The 18,932-nt window shown below is 41.7% G+C and overlaps 1 protein-coding gene across 3 annotated transcripts in view; it reads left to right on the plus strand.

Moving 5' to 3' along the window:
• The window catches only part of EVC (EvC ciliary complex subunit 1), an 80,250-nt gene that overhangs the window by 39,961 nt on the left and 21,357 nt on the right, over positions 1-18,932 (plus strand). For 2 of the 3 annotated variants that reach the window (XM_073342536.2, XM_073342534.2), the window contains exons 11-12: positions 2,884-2,982; positions 16,780-16,992. In XM_073342536.2, coding sequence (XP_073198637.1) covers positions 2,884-2,982; positions 16,780-16,992 — 312 coding nt within the window. The remainder of the gene's footprint in view (positions 1-2,883; positions 2,983-16,779; positions 16,993-18,932) is intronic. The other variant, XM_073342535.2, reaches the window with a different exon arrangement.

Consider the following 18,932-nt stretch of genomic DNA (forward strand, 5'->3'; position numbering starts at 1 on the left):
TCTTGGCCCCCTCAGACCATTTAGGACAGGCCAACACCAGTCAGGGAAGAGCTGCCATTCTTAAGAATCTATTCCCTAAGTGACCAGTCCCTACAGTCACCCATCCCGATAACCAATCTGCTGCTACCACTGACAGCAGAGGCTCTAGGATGACTTGCCTACCCCACCAGTGCTACTGTGAGGAACAGCTGCCAGGTAGGGGGACACATCCAAAGGAGACCTTCTTCAGGTGCTGGGGACAGGGAACTTTGGTTGGTCAAGAGGAGTGAAGGAAATGGCTCTGGTGGGTGTGTTGGGTGAAAGGATTTGTGGAATTTGGGAGAGGAACAGGATGGGATTCAGTGAAGACGGGATGCCTTTCTGGAAGATATGCTTTAGTCACACACATGATTTTGGTCTCAGAAGGGTAACTAAGTGAAATTCTGTGGCCTGTATTATCCATGAAATCAAAATAGATGTTCTAATGGTGCCTTCTGGCCTTAAAAATCTGTGCTGGAAGATTGTGAAGTAGAGGAGAATATTTAATGTCACCTGAGGGATAATTGAAGGGGTCCCCTGTTAATAATTTTGGCAACACAGCACTTGGCAGGGCACGTTGCTTTGAATTAAGATTAGTGGTTGTTCATGGATACTTTGATTTAAGACATGGTGTTTTGATCAACAATTATATAATCTTACAGCAAAACTGGCAAAGTTAACAGTGATGTTATCAGAATGATGAAACCCTAAATGCTGAAAGCGACAGGACTTCTGTAATTACTGAGAACTACAGACTTTACATTATTTTAAAATTCATCCTCAACTATCAGGGAAAGAAATGATTTAAGGGCAGCATGTCTACTTACTAAGATACCACCCCACAATATTAGATTGTTTTTTAAAATTAATAGAACAGTTTAAAATGTAAAAACTCAGCTAGATTGTTCGAGAAAACTTTTTTCCCATTACAACAAACTGACAGATTTTGCTGACCTCAATGCTACAACTTCTTATTGCAGTCCGAGCTTTGTAATTACATTGTGTAAGTTAGATAATGCAATTACTATATTTTGTCTGCAGTGCTTCCTTGATGAAGTTTGGTTAAAGAACACTCTCCATAATGTACGGGGGGGGGGGGGGGAACAGTGTAGGAGCAGGCTTCCAGCCATTTAAAAACACATGTGTATCTGTAGTGGAATTTTATATCTCTTAGGCTCTTTGTCTTGATCAAATATAAACAGTTAATTTTATTATGCAGTTTTCTGTTCACTGGACACTTTAATGTTTGTTTGTACTCCTGTTTAATGGACTTCTTGGTAGACACCCAGAGCATGTTAACTGAAATTAAGAAATTTTGTATCAAGACTTTCTTCTGCAAAGGCAAGAAAAATTCAGTCGTGCAAAGAAAATGCCTTCATTTTTACATACCATAGTCTTACAAATAACTTTGTCATCTAACCAATAAATTGCATAGTAACAGTTGTAACTAATAATACATTTGTTGCAGGCTAGGGGATTTATAGCTGTTTGCCAATTTTTTCAGCTTTTGTATTGCAGCACAGGATATAAAACTATGATGTTAAGAAATTCCTCCATGAAATATAACGGAGCCATGAGATGCTCTCACCCTTCTGCCCCAATAGTGAAATGGGTCCTTGTGAGCAGGTGACTCTCTCCTCCACTCTAAGATAAAGTCCAAATGCTCTATGGAGCAACAAATGAACCACCTTCCTTCGGTATGACTTGATTAACAACCAAATAAGTTATTCTTGTTAATACTATGCAGTAGCTTAATGGAAATTTTCATGCTTTGTGTTCAAGTGGTTGCAAGTTCAAACCTGTCTAAGCTGTCACAGAGATGGTGAATATTTATTTCCCTCTAAGTTTATGTCCACACTTCAAGAAGGATGTTGAAAAATTGGAAAGGGTTGAGAGGAGAGCCATGAGAATGATTAAAGGATCGGAAAACATGCCGTATAGTGAGAAACTAATTAGATTGTTTCACAAGTTTATCAAAGAGAAAGGTGACTAGACAAATTCAGACTAAAAATAAGATGCAATTTTTTTTTTTTTAACAGTGAGGGTAATTAACCAGCAGAACAACTCAACAGACATGGTAGATTCTCCATCAGTGGAAATTTTAAAATACAGATTGGATGTTTTCCTAAAAGATATGCTCTAGTTCAACCTATTCAGCTATTGGATTTGAAGCAAGAATTGATTCAGGGAAGTCCAGTGGCATGTGAGATGTAGGAAGTCATATGAAGTCATGTGAATTCTTCTGCCCATTCTGCCCATACAGTCTGTCTTTTGATTGTAATGATATATGACTAAGTATGTGAGCTACTATCATCAGCATTACCTAGGATTAGTGCTGCTTCTTTTTATATTGAGTATAGTGCCCATGAAAGGTGAACAGACTGAAATACTAGAAAGTGAAGTTATCAGTTCACAGAACAGCTTTGTATACAGGCTGGTAGACTAAACATCTCTTCTGTGACCCACCGATTTTTCTCAACCCAGTTCTGGAGTGATTATCTCTTTGGAGTGAGACAGTAATTCAGACTATGCTGATTTAATCCTTTCTTCTTTGCTAAAGACTTTTTTGTTGACACCTGCCTACTTTAAATAGGTACAGAAATCACCAGTTTACTTTGTGTAGGCCAGTTTTCAGCTATACTGTACTGTACTAATGCTTTTCAGTCCTTGCTAATGATCTTCTACCAGTCAGCTAGGACAGCTTTTTCCCTACTAGCTTTTACAGTATTTGGATCCCTGATGCTGCCAAAAAAGTACCCTTGCTTTATTTGTCAGTCAGTAGCTTTCATGCTGACCATAGTTTCAGCTATTTAAAACACATATTTTTACACGTTTTTTTCCCTATTTTATTTCTATTAATCTTAGGCCTGCCATGAAATGTTAGAGAAGCAGAGACAGACACTGCATGATCTGGAAGAAGAGGATGACTGCCAAAGCACTGAGGCCGTTGCAGAGCTCTATCAGGTGATTTGTGCTAATGGCTGCGAAAAGTCTGAAAATCTCCAATCCAGTTACAAAATAGAGCTAGACCTCAGGCATAGAAACTTCAGAGATTTATCATTCATTTGATATTCTGCAGCTTTCCAGAGGCTAGGTTAGTGCACTAATGGGCTTGGGATTTAGTCTTTTACTCCAGGAGACCTGGATGTCACAAATGAAAATGAATTTGGTCTCCTCCTAATCTGTGATAGATGTGGGGTTCCTAGCACTCTAGATGAAAAACACTCATGACTTATTCTCTGACCACAAGTCATCTCTTGGTAATATAAGGGAGAACTTTCCTTTGTAGACTTGCAGAATGTTTCCTCTCTAAGTGACCACACACCTTTATGCTTCCACGAGAAACGTTTGCCTACACAATCTCCCAGGGGTAATTAGAACTAGGAAACATTTTTAAATACATGTCTACCTTGCCAGCTTACCTTGGTTTGGATCCTGTTTGCATAGTATATCAAATGAGACAACAGCTCATGCCGTGGTAGACCAACTTGCTACAACAGCCTGCCACCCTATAGTGCCTGCTCCCCTTCTTTCAGCTTGCAGTATTCAGCTAAGAGTATAGCCAAGTGGTGAACCCATCAACCAGGGGACTCTGCAATCACAACAGCAAACAAGGCTTACAGCAGGAAGGCACCAGTGCCAGATACAAGGCAGGAAAGGGAAAACGCATCTCATGCCCTAATACTTTTCCCAGATAAGGTGCTTGGGCAGGGGTCGGCAACCTGCGGCACGCGTGCCAAAGGCAGCATGGGAGCTGATTTTTAGTGGCACTCTGCTGCCAGCCAGGGTCCCGGCCCCGCTCAGCCCGCTGCCAGCCTGAATAGACGGAACCCCAGGCCGGCAGCTGGCTGAATGGGGCCAGTGGCCAGGACCCCGGCTGGCAGGGGCCGGCAGACAGAATCCCAGACCGGCAGCACGCTGAGACACTCAGCCCACTGCCGGTCTGGGGTTCCATCTGCTGCCGGCACCGCTCAGCCCGCTGCCAGTCTGGGGTTCCGTCAGGGGGCCCCCGTAAATGTAAAATTTATTACTGGCATACAAAACCTTAAATTAATGAAGACTTGGCACACCACTTCTCAAAGGTTGCCTACCCCAGTGCTAGGGTGACCCCAGTCATAGAGGAAATGCAAGAGAGACAAGGAAAGCATATGAGGCTTCTTGATTTACTGATAAAGCTCTAGGTACTGAGTTAATTTATTCACAGTGTTGGTTCACTGACACTTTTAAATGAGGATCTGAATTTGTAATATTTAGTATTGGTCTTGCTAATTCGAAATTGTTGTTATTGGCGAAGTTTTCATGCTTTGTCATCTTGTTATTATGTGTGTAAGATTAATGCTATCTAATGGTAGCAAAAATCAGTGACCTTTGATTGAGCTGAAAGTGATTAGTTGTAGTCTAACAGGCTCTGTTTTGATTAATTGTGACCAGTCTAGTGTGTCACGGATATCTTTTGACCATATCACACCTGGTTTCATGGGCATCTTAGTAAATACTAATTATAGGATTGTGCATTTGTTTCACTTTATCAGAGTTTTCATTGCCCTGTGCATTTTTTGTCTATCAGGTTTTGATAAAGTTTGAAAAAACTGAGCAGTGGCACTGTAGTTAGTAGAGGATGAACGCCTGCTGGAGTAAGTTTGTGTAACGGTTCTAGGAAAAGTATATTGGAGGAACAAACTACTCATTCAGAATGGGGGAAAAATGGTTTGGATGGTTGTGTTTGTGAATCTGAGTAGGCGCTTTCTTCCGGTAATTTTTTAATTTAAGAAGAGCAAGTCAGCATGTCTACTGGTATTACATGTGATACGTATGCTCTGTATAGGAGTCATTAACCTTTGTCATTTCATTTGATGTCCTTAGCATCAAAGATATTTCCCCCTGAACACAATACTTATGGAAGTTGTATTCCATTATTGGAAATTCTACTTCACGGACATTTTAGGACCAGCTTAAAATCCTATTTCTTGCAGCCTTGCTTTTGGCTAAGTTTTGTTTTCCATTAAAAATATTTGGGTGAATTAAATGTTTCTAATATTGACAGGCTGACAGAAAGCTCCCTCTCACTCAGCCATAACCTGCTATGTTCTATACTGTACCTGCTATTCCACTCCTGGGTCCGTCCTGAGTTAAGACTGCCAGTCATGTAAAACTAAAGCAAGTTCTTCAATGGTTTAGCAAACTGACTGATATCTACCAGGAATTTACATTCAGGAAACTAAACTCACATCTGTTTTTACAATAAGCATCCTTTTATCCGTGTCCATCAAATGTGATCAGCTAATGCATCAATATCAAATAGTGGTCCCCCTCGCTCTCCTAGGCATAGCTGCTATTGATCGTATTAAAAGGATGACATCAGAAAGTACACTACATAAGAGGCATAGGCTGTGAATGAAAAGGAACTTACCTTACTCTCCAAAAGCTTTAAGAACAGGCTTGATCTTCAGCTGGAGTAAACCAGTGTATCTCCACTGAAGTCAAACAGAGCTACCATGATTTCCACCAGCTTGAGTGTACAAGGCATAGTCGTTATTAAAAATGTCTATTACCTGGGGCATGAAACAAAGGCAAAGGAGAATCCCAGGGAAGAAATTATGTCTCAGAGAAGCACAGTCTCTTCCCTGTTTCCTCTCCTCTCCTCTCCCTCTGTTGCACCTCTTGCTCCAGGGGAAGAGTAATTTATGCAGTTCCTTTATCTTGGAATCCCAGATGCTTTGGCTAGCACGTTAGAAAGCCAGAATCAAGGCTCCCCCTGCCCACACTCCACTGTCTTGCAGACGCCATGCACAGCCCACTCTCCACCCATCATGCCTGGAAGTGAGGTGCAGCAAGGCTGCCTAGAGGAATGAGGGAGCTTATTCTCCTGCATGGCTGTGCTACAGCCAGGCACAATCAGGCCCTTCATTTCCATTTTGCCATTGCCATTCCATGATATCTCCACACTCCTTCACAATGCCAAGACAAAGATGGCATGCATCACCGAGGCATGAGCAAGTGAGAGGCTCAATTCAAGAGGTGAAGAAACAGTCAAATAATTAGTTTGTTGTTCAATTAAAACTTCATCTTTTTCTAAATGCAAATGTACGTTACAAAGGAGGGTAAAATAGTAAAAAATTGCTCCAATCTATTTAATGAAAAGCAAACAAAAGTCCTCTTCTCTCATTTGATTTTTAGAATCTTGTTGGAAAATGAAGCCCAGCTACATTCATGAAAGGCTAATAAGTGTAACCCACTGGTCACTCAGTTACATGTCCTCTTCTGTGCCTCATTCACTGGGGATGTGCGTCTGTTACAACTCTCACATCTTCTGTGGATCGGACACAGAATGGGACACAGTGCAAAGTGACTAGTGTATTACATTGCTCAGTCCAGAAGTAGTAAGTAATCTGGTCCTGACCGTTTGAGGCTCACAGCAGTGTGAATCCCAGACAAGACACCACTAATCCTGGCTGCGATCTTGGCTCACACCACAGATTGAACCAGGGACCCTCAGAGCTAGAGGATTGAATCTCAGCAGCCCGGCCATATTTAGGGAAGGTGGAAAATGGCAGTAGAATCATGCCCTTTGTCATGTAAAGCCTGGCAGAGTCTGCCATATTGAACAGGGTGGTTGTGTTTCTTCTCTTTTTAAAGTGTTTGAGAGTGAATTAAGGTTTCATTCACCACAGACAGCAATACAAACTTCCCCTTGGCGCCCTGCCTGGAGGTGCCTCAACCTGGACCATCTACAGGGATAGGAGGAATCCAGTGTACATAATCAGACCTTTCAGTCTATGGCTGCTAATTAAAAACCCTTAAGTTATTTTTAACAGTCCTCCTGGAATTCAGAGCCAGTTTGGATGGTATTTTGAATAAAATAGACAGTAATCCTTTAGGAAATGGACAGATTACAGGAATCACCATATTGGATCAAACTCATGGGTCCATCTGCACCAGTATCCTGTCTCTGACAGTGACCAGTAGCAGACGCTTTGAAGAAAGGTGCAAGAAATCCTGCAGTCATATAGACTCATGTGGTTTCCTGAGGGACAATTTCAGCTGGTAAAAATGCAATGACTTCTGGCCCTGGCAGTTTTTAAACCAGTGACCTAATGGCACAAAGGCCTCTGTTCCACTATTAATTATCTGAACCATCCAACCCTGCATTTAAACAGTTCATTAAATGTATACTATAGACTGTTTTAAGCCTGAAGGAATCCGCCAGGGAGGAGGCAGAAGGCTAGCGACATGGAGCTATCATGCTGATTTTTTTTTTTTAAGAAGCTGCCGGTTCTGCCCTTTCTGATCAGCTCACTGGCTTCTGCATTTTAAGAGTCTGTTCAGTAGTGTGGTGGTTTGCAAGTGAATTGCCAGTCAAGCCATAATCCCTTACAACAAATGGGAGAAAGGATTTGGCATTTAATGTGGATAGACAAGCTAAACATGGTAGTCGATATGGAGCCCGTCTGCCGGATGCTCCTGTCGCTTACACTTTTATACCGATGCAACTGTTCAGTTCAGCAGTTCCTCCTGAATTCATAGATGCTGGAACTAGGAGTGCTGGGGGTGCTGCCGCACTCCCTGGCTTGAAGTAGTTTCCATCGTATACAGAATTTACAGTTTGGTTCAGTGGCTCTCAGCACCCCCACTTGTTCCAGCACCTCTGCCTGATTTACCTTGGTATACGTGAGCAGAGAACCTGTCCCATAGATTCAAGATCATGCAGAATGACAGGATAATCTCTATGCAGGTATTGGCGTTAAAGCGTTGTGAAAGGGGAGCACGAGTTTGACTGAATGACTTCCCTGGTGACTAGATGAAAGAATGTCAATTCATTGTACACGCCACTTACTATTTCTCATAGCTAAGCCCCTCGTTGAGGTGGGTTTTTTAGAGTGCTGGGAGAGAGCTCTGCTGCGTTCCCACAAAGCGTGTTAAACCGCTGCCATGGCGGCTCTTTAGTGTTGCCAGTGTAGGCTAGCCTTTAGACATAGTCTGGGGACCCCTAGGAGTCTGTGGACCACAGGTTGAAAACCACTCTTGTAGGAGATCTGGGAAGGCCTTGTTAGTTACATTTAGGCTCTAGAAAGCATGTTACGGTTTTGTTTTATATGCAACTATTTGCTTTCAGTATTCTTATTCTGAGGCCAACTCTGCATGCAAAAGTTGACCCAGGTACATCACTTAGGGGTATGAAAAATCCATACCTCTGAGCGATGTAGTGAAGCCGACCTAACCTTCAGAGTAGACAGTGTTTGGTCAACAGAAGAATTCTCCTGTCAACCTAGCTGCTGCCCTTTGGGGAAGTGGATTAACTACATTGATGGGAGAACTCCTCCTGTTACTGTAGGGAGTGTCTACACTGAAGCATTATAATGGCACAGCTGTAGTGCTGCAGCTGTACCTCTGTAGCATTTCAAGTGTAGACAGGCCCTCCAGCACTTGAATCTGTTTGTTGATAATAAACTTATTCTTGTTTTGACTACATACGAAGTAAACCTGTGATCCTCAATTGCATTTTATAATCTAATTTGTATTATTCCTCTGGGAATAGTGGTGCTAAGAGTTCTGTGAGTGGGATAGAGGCTGAGCACTCCAGAGGGAAGCTAGGTGGACTCAGGGGTCGGGGTGTGAGCCTACCACTGACCAGGCACTGAGCGCAGTGCCCGCAGAGGCCTGGAAGGTAGTGCTTTTGTTGCCAGAGGCTGATGGTTTCAGGAAGCTGATCCACAGCCTGTACAGACAAGATCTCCTCACAGCAAGGGTGGGTGGTGTCGAGGTACCTCACAACTCTGGCTGTGCCAGGAAAGCCTAACAGTAGTGGACTTCAAACAGTGGGGATTGACTGTGATGGGGCCGGGGGTGGGGGGGAGAGAACTGTTACAGTCTTTTTAAATAATTTGTGAAAAAGTTAATTGACATTTGAGTTATGCAGGTATTTTGGGCCCTTTTTACAAATGTTAATTTATCCAGTCTACAATAATAGAATGGAGGAGTAAAAATTAACTGAAATTTTTAGATTAAAGAAAAGGTGTCAGAGAAATCCTGATCAGTTAGAGGAACAGAATATATTGCAGGTTTGTGTAATTTATGAATTGCAGGGGGGGGGGGGGGTTATTGTGTCATTCTCTGTTATCAGGCAGTAAAAGTTACCTCCTGTCCTGCCCTCTTGTGGACTCTGAAAAAAGAAAATGAGGTGCTTTTTGCAGTTCTGCTTGAATTTTAGTACCTCAAATGTTACCTAATCTGTAATCTTGTCCTCCTCCTCTTCCGTGTGCTATGCTGCAGCCATATGAGAAGAGGCTGGGGGCTAACAATTCATTAGGGGGGAAACAGAAGTTCATTTGAGGACAACCAAAACAAGTAACTAGCAGCTGAGAGTTACAAAGTCCCTTGTAAAGGACTCATTTTTAAAGTATACCTCATCAAGTTTAGCATGGAGGCTATGGAAACCTCACACTTTAATGTTGTCTCTAGTTCCGCTTCTAACAGGACTTCAAGAAAATAGTATCCTGTCTCTCTCTCATTTGATAAGAAGTAAAGATGCATAGGAATGTAAGTTAAAACATTGTAACTAGTGGATAACATTAACAGATAAGGCAATAAACATTTTTGAGTGATTAAACAGTAATATGTAGCTAGTGTTAAGTGTGATTTTTTTCAGCTACAAAGGGCAAAATATGAAATTCAGGAGGTAGCATGTTGTAACTGTTCTAGGTTCTTAGTCCCAGATCTTCAAAGGTATTTTAGGCTCCTAAATTCCATTGATTTCAGTGGAAGTTAGGAGCCTAAAGACATCTGTGGATCTGGGGCCTAGAGCCTTATTTTTCCTTCATATTCTCTGTGCAACCCTATTAACTAAAATAGAAGGGTTGCATTTTCTAAACTGGACTGTAATTTTGGGTGCCCACTTGAGCTAGATGTCCAAGGTGCTGAGTACTCACTGGTCCCATTTACTTCAGGTGGATCTGCAGGTATTCAAAACCTATGAAAACCAGACTATAGAGGTCTCAGGTTGAGCAACCAAACTTTGAAAGACCCAAAATTTAAAGGTTTGGCATTGTGATTTATTAGGAAGTGTTGGAAGGCAGTGTGGAATAATAGATTAGGCACAGAAATTAGAACCCAGCTGTCTGGGTTGTATCTAATCCTGGTTCTGGCACTAATTTGCTGATTAAATTTAAGCAGGTCATTTTAATCTTACTTCAAGCTGGGGTGTGATTTTGAGTATGCACCACAGCTCTCTGTCCTGCATAAGTGCCTAGGGTCTTGGCTGGGCACACACTCGGGGCGGCTATCCCGTCCTCAGGGTATGATAGAGATATTGATGTTTACCTCCCTCATCAGAGGGTTGAACTTAACAAAAAGCCTAATTCTGCAGTGCCTTGCACAGTCAATTACTCCCTTGTGAGGCATTTCTCTAATGTTGGTCTTAGATATTGCCACAGCCACTTACTGTATGTAGAACAGGGGTTCTCAAACTTCATTGCACCACGACCCCCTTCCAACAACAAAAATTACTGCACGACCCCAGGAAGGGGGACTGAAGCCTGAGCCCACCCGAGCCCCACCACCCCAGCTGGGGGGGCCAAAGCCCAAGGGCTTCAGCCCCAGCTGGGGTGGGGGGGTGCGTGCGCTGTAACCTGAGCCCCGCCACCCAGGGCTGATGCTTCGGGCTTCAGCTTTGGTCCTGGGCCCCAGCAAGTCTAACGCTAGCCCTGGTGACCCCATTAAAACGGGGTCATGACCCACTTGGGGGTCCCAACCCACAGTTTGAGAACTGCTGAGCTAGAGACTCTTCTTCCCACTTACCAATGCCCACTTTATATGAGCTACACCTCTGTGGAGTTGCTTGGGTAGGCTTCCAAACAAGATACCTGTTTTATTTTCTGGCCAGGTGGGTAAACAGATTCATTTTTAAAACCAACCTGATTATCTTCTTAAATTTAAGCTTTCCCCTTCTTTATACACCAAGCTAGACACTGTTTCCTACTCTTTTGGGAGTCCCTTTTCTTTCTCCACCCCCACAAAGACTTTTTACCATAAATGCCTACCTCCGTTTGTTATTCATCACTTCAGTGGAACAAGTAGTGGCATAACAAGAGTGCACTTGTTTTATTTTTAAGTGCAGCTATGGTAAGAAAAATTGTAATAGGATTCCTTCTTCCCCAACAGACCTGCTCCCTGTGTGTACTCATATCTGCTTACTTTTCAATCACTAAAATAAGTTTTTACTATTGTTTGTTCTGTTAGCAGTTCTGGTTCTACACTGCTATAGGTGCGTGAGCTGGTTTCTGTTCTGATTTGTGCATCAATCAATAGAGTTATTAATAAAGGCCTTCTCTTTAGATCTATTTACCAAAAATGTATTGTAAAGTTAGTTTTACCACTATAACCTTCTGTTAGGACACTCTTATTCTGGCATGAGAGGGCCTTTTTTTTTTGGTTCAGAATGTGAGATTAACCCGCCCTCGCAAACTAAACTGAAAAAAAGCCACTCTTACACCAGAATAAGAGTGTCCACCCAGGCGGTTGTACCAGTATAACTATACATTGTAGACAAGTTCCAACTGCGGGCAGCTTCCCTCCAACTTCCCTCTTTTCCAGTCACTTTTTGGCGTAAACCAACAATACATAATATGTATTAGTCAGCATTTGGAATCCAGCTCAGTGTTTCTCAAGGGCTTTTTCTCCATTATAATCATTCTTCACCTCACCTCACCAAGATCTAAGTTTACAATGTGTCTCGTATTTTAATGTTGCTCTTTTGTTTGTTTGTGTCAGCTGTATATTTCCCTTCTTTTTCCTGTGTGATTATATATGTCTCCTCCTTTGAAATTCAAAGGCATCCAGCATTTATCCAAGACCATTTCACTTCTGCATTTAAATTATGATATTTATTTATGCGTGATGAATTTCTAAGGACGATTTTTGAAAAAGCTTGAGGTTGGCTGTCATTACAAACATGTTCATTTAAGTCTGCAATCAGCTACTCTATTAGTGGAATCAATTTGAATAAATTGCATTAAGTAAAAGTTCTGAAGACAAAAAAAAAAGATATGTCAAGAGATATTTGATGACCATTCTACGGACGAAAAAAATATAAAAAAATAAGATACATATTGGAAACAGTACTTTGTTATTCTTGTATAAAAGAAACTTAAAATTGCAGTGGCTTATTAAATAGCAATATACAAAGCAACTTCTGTGTTTAGAGCCACATTCCACCACCCTTATTTACATTGAGTAATACCTTACTCTGAAAGTAGTTCCTTGCAGAACAAGCGTATACTCAGCTTGAGTCAGACTGGCAGAATCTGGCCTCCATTAGCATTTCCACATACAGAAGCTTTTTCTTAGGTAGGTTCTTACTTTACCCTCATCACCATAGTAACTGAGGATCTTCTTATGATGCAGTAGGCAACATGACTAAGGTCTGTCACATGTGGTTCATTCTTTCCCCACTTCCAGCCATAGGATAAAACTGTGTGTGCAGTGCATTGTTTGGTTTGGTAAGGTGGTGGATCATGTGGGGTTTGTTTTTTAATGTACATACTGCTCTACATGTATGTTAGAGAAGGCAGGTGGAAAATGTGTGCCTTGCACTTGCAATAGATGAGGTTTGTGATGGTCCTTAGTTCTTATGAGAGCTCATTCCACAGTTCATTCTCAGATCAGCCGCACAACATGCTCCTGACAGATGAGCTTCCCCCTTATGGTAGGACTTTTGAGAAAGGGGTGTCATTACAAATTAAATATTCACACACTTTCAGCAGTTAAAGGTTATTCATATTTTTGCATATACAAATCATCATGGGTGCAATTATTAGTCATTAGATGTCCAAGTTCCTATTTGCGTACTCTATTTATACCCTTAGTTTTGTTCTTGGGAAAAATAAAAGAGGGAGGTCTGGCTGTGGCTCATCTGAAAAACTGTCCCTATAATTGTATTTTGAACTTCCATAGCACCTTTCACCAGAAGATGTCAAAGTGCTTTACAAAGAAATAATTAAGCCACTTTGATCTAGGGATCACCTCTCTCTCTCTCATATGCTGTTCTGTGAAGCAAAACACAACCACAGTTCAGTTGGGTAGAATTGCTGTGCCCTGCTAAGTAATGCAAGACAGGTTACAACATCTGTTTGAGCCTGCAGGAGGTACAGGCAGAACCCAGGCCCCCTGAGAAATATTCAGGATATAATTCCTTTACTCCTTAAGCAGAAAGCCATGAGATTTTCAATGACAGCAAGCGATCAAGACCTCTGCTTTCCATTTCATGCAGGAGATTTCCTTATGAGAAGCAATGCGATACCAGTACCATACTAGGGCAATAAATCTGGGGTGCCACCTATAGAAAGCCCAGTGTGACGAAGTGGTGTGGTCGTGGTAACTGGAAGTCTTTCATTCAAATATCAACCTGGTCTGACTCTGCTTGAGAGCCTGCAGTAGAAACAGGCGTGGCTGCAGACGACTCTAGATACCTTTTAAACCATGTTAGTCCATAGGAAAGAAATAAGAACCGTAACAGGATCAGGAGGGTTAACTGCTGTTAAAAAGCTAGAACCCCCCCCCCCCCCCCCGGATATTTACTCAGGGAAAAGATGGGTTAGAAGAGAGATAACTGACATTGTTAAAATGTTAAAAGGGATCACGAGATCAGCCATGGAATCTTTTTGAGCTGATGCTAAATCCCAGGATCAGGATTTGGAGACCTGAATTTTAGACGAAAGAAAGAGCAGCCGAGGAGAGAATTTAAACATGCCATTCTGCATAGAGATTAAGCTAAAACCGATTCACAGGCTAGATAAGTAACTACAAAGGTGCAAGCCCTGCCCCCACGGGTGAGATGGGAGCTTGTGGAATAGCATAAGCTGGGGGGGGAGAGGCAAGGGTAGGGGCCTTGCAAGATGGAGCCACCTGAATGGAAGATTCTATGTGCACTGATAGTTATGGACAGACCAGAAAATCCACTACTGTTTGGATCCTCCCTCTCTTTGCCCTCATTCCTGGGCAGGCAGGAGTGTGCTAGGCCTGCAGAGACTACTTTATCCATTAGACTGCACGAGGAGCCACTGAGCAACTCTGCTCCTGCTCCACAGAACGGGGGTGGAGGGATTCTTTCCCTTTCCATGTTTCCCAGTACCCAGTCTAGTTACTTAGGCTGGGCAAAGGTCTCCCAAGTGCTTATCAAAACAAGAGCCTTTTGGGGCTGGAAACCCCTTCCCCAAGCTGGGGAGGATAGAGAAGAAACTCTGCAAGGAGACCTGCATGGAGATACCAGTTGACTCTCCTCCAAACCTCATCCCCCTGTGGGTGTTTTCATGAGAGGAGAAGTTCTGGACCAAATATGCTCATGTCCAGTAATATAACTTCACTAATAATTGCATATTGAAAGTGCTACCACAGTCATTCTAGATCATTTTACCTTTTTAAATTATTGCATTGATTGTTAGCAATGGGCCAAAACCAGAAATAGGGGAAGAAAAATGGTACCAGACCTGTTCTAGCTGATCATTGTATCCATGACCACCGATTCTGTGTTCCTTATTTTCTGAGTGCCCAACTTGAGACACCTGGGCCCAACTTGCTAAAGTGCTGAGCACTCACAATCAAATGAAGTCAGTGAGGGGTGTGTTCTGAACATATCAAGTGCTATAAAAATGGTAACTATTTTGAAAAACCAGCTCCAAGACATCTCAAGTTGAATGGTTGGTGGACACTTTGGCCTTAACCTCTGTGCCTTAATGTCCCATCTGTAAAATGTGAATATCACCTTCTCTCACTGGGTTGCTAGCCAGGATGGGTAAGGAATGGTGTCTCTAGCCTCTGTTTGTCAGAGGGTGAAGATGGATGGCAGGAGAGAGATCACTAAATCATTACCTGTTAGGTTCGCTCCCTCTGGGGTACCTGGCATTGGCCACTATCAGTAGACAGGATACTGGGCTGGATGGACCTTTGGTCTGACCCAGTATGGCCATTCTTATGTTGTGATGATAAACTCACTTTTTGAAATGTACAGAGGGTATGGTGATGAGTGCCATAAAAGAGCCCATGAGAAAATTAATAATTCTGCATTTAGTGCACAATTTGGACAGAATGCAGTAGATGGGGCAGGAGCCACACATTGAATGCTACGGTTCAGAAGAAATATGGGGGATGACTGAACGTTTGGTAATGGGATATGGAGTCTGTTATATCTAGATGTCCAGTTCAGATCCAGGATGATGACCTCTGATGGCTGTTTGGCAAGATTATATATTACATAGAATGAACTGGTACTCAGTTCATAAAAGTCCACATCACAAAAACCTGTATCTGGCACTGGTCAGAATTTACCACCTGCCCAGTCCTCTCACTGGAGCCAAGGATCAAATGGGTACAGAGACTGAACTCCCCTCTCAGTCATAAGGTAGTTCCTTGGGTTGGTGCACATAGGCAGACTAATGAAGTTTACCCTACAACTGCCCACAGCTTATTTGTCTGTGTGTCTGACATAACATTTTAGGTATTTTCACCATGACATATAGGTGTATGCAGAATCAGATAGAGTTCAGAGGCTAAGAATTGTAAAGATTAAAGAGACAAAGCCAAATCCCCATTTATCAACAATGAGAGGAAGGAACAAACAAAAATAAAATCTGACATGACCCATACCTCCAGCCTGGGGTCCATTAGTAGCCATTTACTGTAGTACTGCAAGCCTGTCCTTCATCAGAGCCTGAGCCAAACTGCTGTCCTGCTGCAAATCTCTTATTTTATTATCCTGGAGGAGGTTCCCAGCCTGCCCTGCTTTTAAAGGGATAGCACCCTTTCCACACACGGTATGGTACTTATTCTTTTGCATCTTTTACAAGCACAACATTTAGTAACAGCCAGATCCTGTTTACCCTAATGTCATTTGGCAAAACTGCCATTGATCTCACTGTGTCCTCCACTTGGTCTTGAATTACTTAGATTTTCTTTTTAAATATTCAGTGATTTCAGTGATATTATGCATATTTTAACGTTAAACACATCAATAAATATTTGTGGAATCAAGATCAGACTCATTAACACATTGAGAATATTACAATTCACAGACCTAATCATGTAAACACGTATGTACATAACTTTTTACTATGCATTTGTATTACAGTGGTCTAAAAAGCCCTATTGGGGTCCCATTGTGCTAAGTGCTGTATTTATAGTTCCTCTCCCAAATAACTTACTGTTTAAAAAAAAAAAAGACAAGACAGACAGGGAGTATAGTTACCATTTTAGAGATGGTAAACAGAGGCAGAAGGAGATTAGATAACTTGCCCAGCATCACACAGGAAGTCTGTGGCATAGCCAGGAATTAAACAGATATATTTTGAGTGGTAGGCCAGAGCTTAAACCACAAGACCTGTCCTTTCCCATAACTCCAGTGGACTTACTCATGTGCATAAAACTTAGCATGTGCTTAAGTGATGGCAGAATTGGGGCCTAAATAAAACAAGATATGGGGGAACAGTTCAGGAGGAGGATCTGGGAGTTACTAATAATAAGGGAGAAGTATTTCCTAAAGAGCTGTGCAGGGAGGGAGATAAGGATAGTTTTCAAGGAGACAGAGAGAGAGTATAAGAGAACAGGCAGCTAGATAGAAGAAGCAAGATAGAAGTCACTAAACCAAAAGTAGGAGAATGAAATGAAGGGCTGTGTAAGGCAGGAGAATTGGGATGCCAAGAGAGAGCAAGAGGAGGTGGACAAGGGAATGAGATGTAAGCAATGACAAATGAATCTGTGTCTCTGTTTTGCTAGGAACTGTGTTCTGGAACCTCCCACACTTTAGATGAGTTGGTGCAAGAGTTATTTCTTCAGACTCTTCCTACCAAGACTGGTCTGTCTTTAAGAGAATGTGAACTTCTAAAAGAAGAATGTCAGGAGAATTTGATCCTTCAGTTAGAGAAATGGGACAGCTGTAGACAAAAGCAGTGGAAGCTCTTCCAAGAACAACTGCAAGAAGAAAAACAGGTATGGATTCAAAAATTGTGGCATGTATCAAAATTCTCATGTCACAAACTATTTCATACTTATAGTCCGTTACCACTAGTTTTTCAATGTTCTTGGTTTAACCACTTGTTTTGGCTATCACTTTGTGCTGTCCTTTTAAAATGTATTAATGGTCCTGCTTGATTATATAGCACCTCTGGATATAATTTGCATATGTAGTAGTCACACAATACTACCTTGCAGTGATCTCTTCAGCTGATTAAATACATAGAATCCAGTGAAATTATTTTCTCAAATTGGATAAAAATTAAGGTAATGATTGGTAGAAATTAGCAAATCAGCTGCCACAAGGTGTTTAAGAAACTGTTCTCCACAACCATTCTTATGGGTTCCTCCATGAAAAGTGATGTGTGTGTGAGACCATATTAAGCGTCCTACTAAAGCTAGTTGTGTGATTTACCATACAGTGGTTTTACATCATTTAGAAAACTTGAGAATATAAAAAGCTTAAACAATAAATTAAAGTATGATCCACCTGCCTTTTCCATGGTTTTGAGTTTTTCCATGTGCATCTCAGGTAGTGATTTTATCTTTTCTTTCATAGGAGAGTGGAACAAATAGCTAGTCTGTTATTTCAGCTGTTCTGACAAATAGTTATTTTAGTCACCTATTCTGTTTCTATGTTGCACAAACATTTGGAACTCCAAAATGTTAAAATACACTAAAAAGTTAGGCTCCAATTCTGCAAATGCTTAAGTTAGCTTTTGAGTGTTAGAAGCTGAAATGCTAGAGGAAGGGTAGTGACTAATGAGAGAACATCGGACTTCAAAACTTTACATCTTTGCCAGTGTCTAAGTCTATTTAACGGTGATCATATGTAAATCCTATATTTCCCTACCTTTCTTGAATGTATAAAACCTGTTCTACCCTCTGATTATATGTTGGAGAAAGTCTCTTTAAAATATGTATAAAGCCAGTACTGGACTGCACTCCATTTGACAGAAAGACCCAGTCTTTGGAAGCTTTTGAAAGGGTCATTTCAGCTCTTTGAATGAAAGGTAATCAGTCCTGGGTGACATACATGTTTAAAGTCAATGAAGTGACAAAGGAATTAGGGTCTAATCCAAACCCCAGTGAACTCAATGACAGCTTTTCCATTGATTTCAGGAAGCTTTGGATTAGGCCCACTATTAACAGAAAAGGAGGTGGGAGTTTGAACTCAGGGACTGAGATTTCATGAGCCAGGATTTCCCTCTCGTTGAATGGATCCCAGCCCAAGGAGAGTTGCAATACAGAATTGCCATCAAACAGCTGTGCATGGTCAGGGAAAACAAATGTTTGAAAGTGGTGGCCAGAAATGGAAAAATCAAGACAAGGTGGCATTTTAGCCTGGAATAAGTGAGAGAGCAGAGAAATTCAGAGTTGTAAGTGGGAGAGGAAAGAAGAAAGGAAATTAGAAAATGGAGCAGAGGAGGAGGGAGAGAAGAGCTACAAGGGGAAAACAAAGAAACTGATGGAGAAAGAACAAATAGTCTGGAATCCCATAATAATGATGCCATTTAGGCACTCACAATCATAATACCACTGGCATTCATTGACTAGAGAGCTAAGAAGGTAGTTCCATTAGCTCATCTTCTAAAGATCTGAAATTAGCTAGTGATAAAATGTATTGAGCTATCAAGCTTGCTCTCCAAACTGCCTTATTTCAAAAAGTCATTTATATTTATCCTCCGTGACTTAGGGGCCTCCAGCACATCTTCAGAATAACTGTATCTGTGTGTATGCGTCATTGCATGGTGAAGAGTACATTACATATCTTCCTCAGGGCAGGTCTACACTATGGCAGGGATCGATACTCTGAGATCAATCCACCGGCGGTCAATTTAGCGGGTCTAGTAAAGACCTGCCAAATCAACTGCAGATCACTCTCCAGTTGACCCTTGTACTCTACCCCCAACAAG

This window comes from Lepidochelys kempii, chromosome 4 (genome assembly GCF_965140285.1).
Source record: "Lepidochelys kempii isolate rLepKem1 chromosome 4, rLepKem1.hap1, whole genome shotgun sequence".
Classification (NCBI taxonomy): domain Eukaryota; kingdom Metazoa; phylum Chordata; order Testudines; family Cheloniidae; genus Lepidochelys; species Lepidochelys kempii.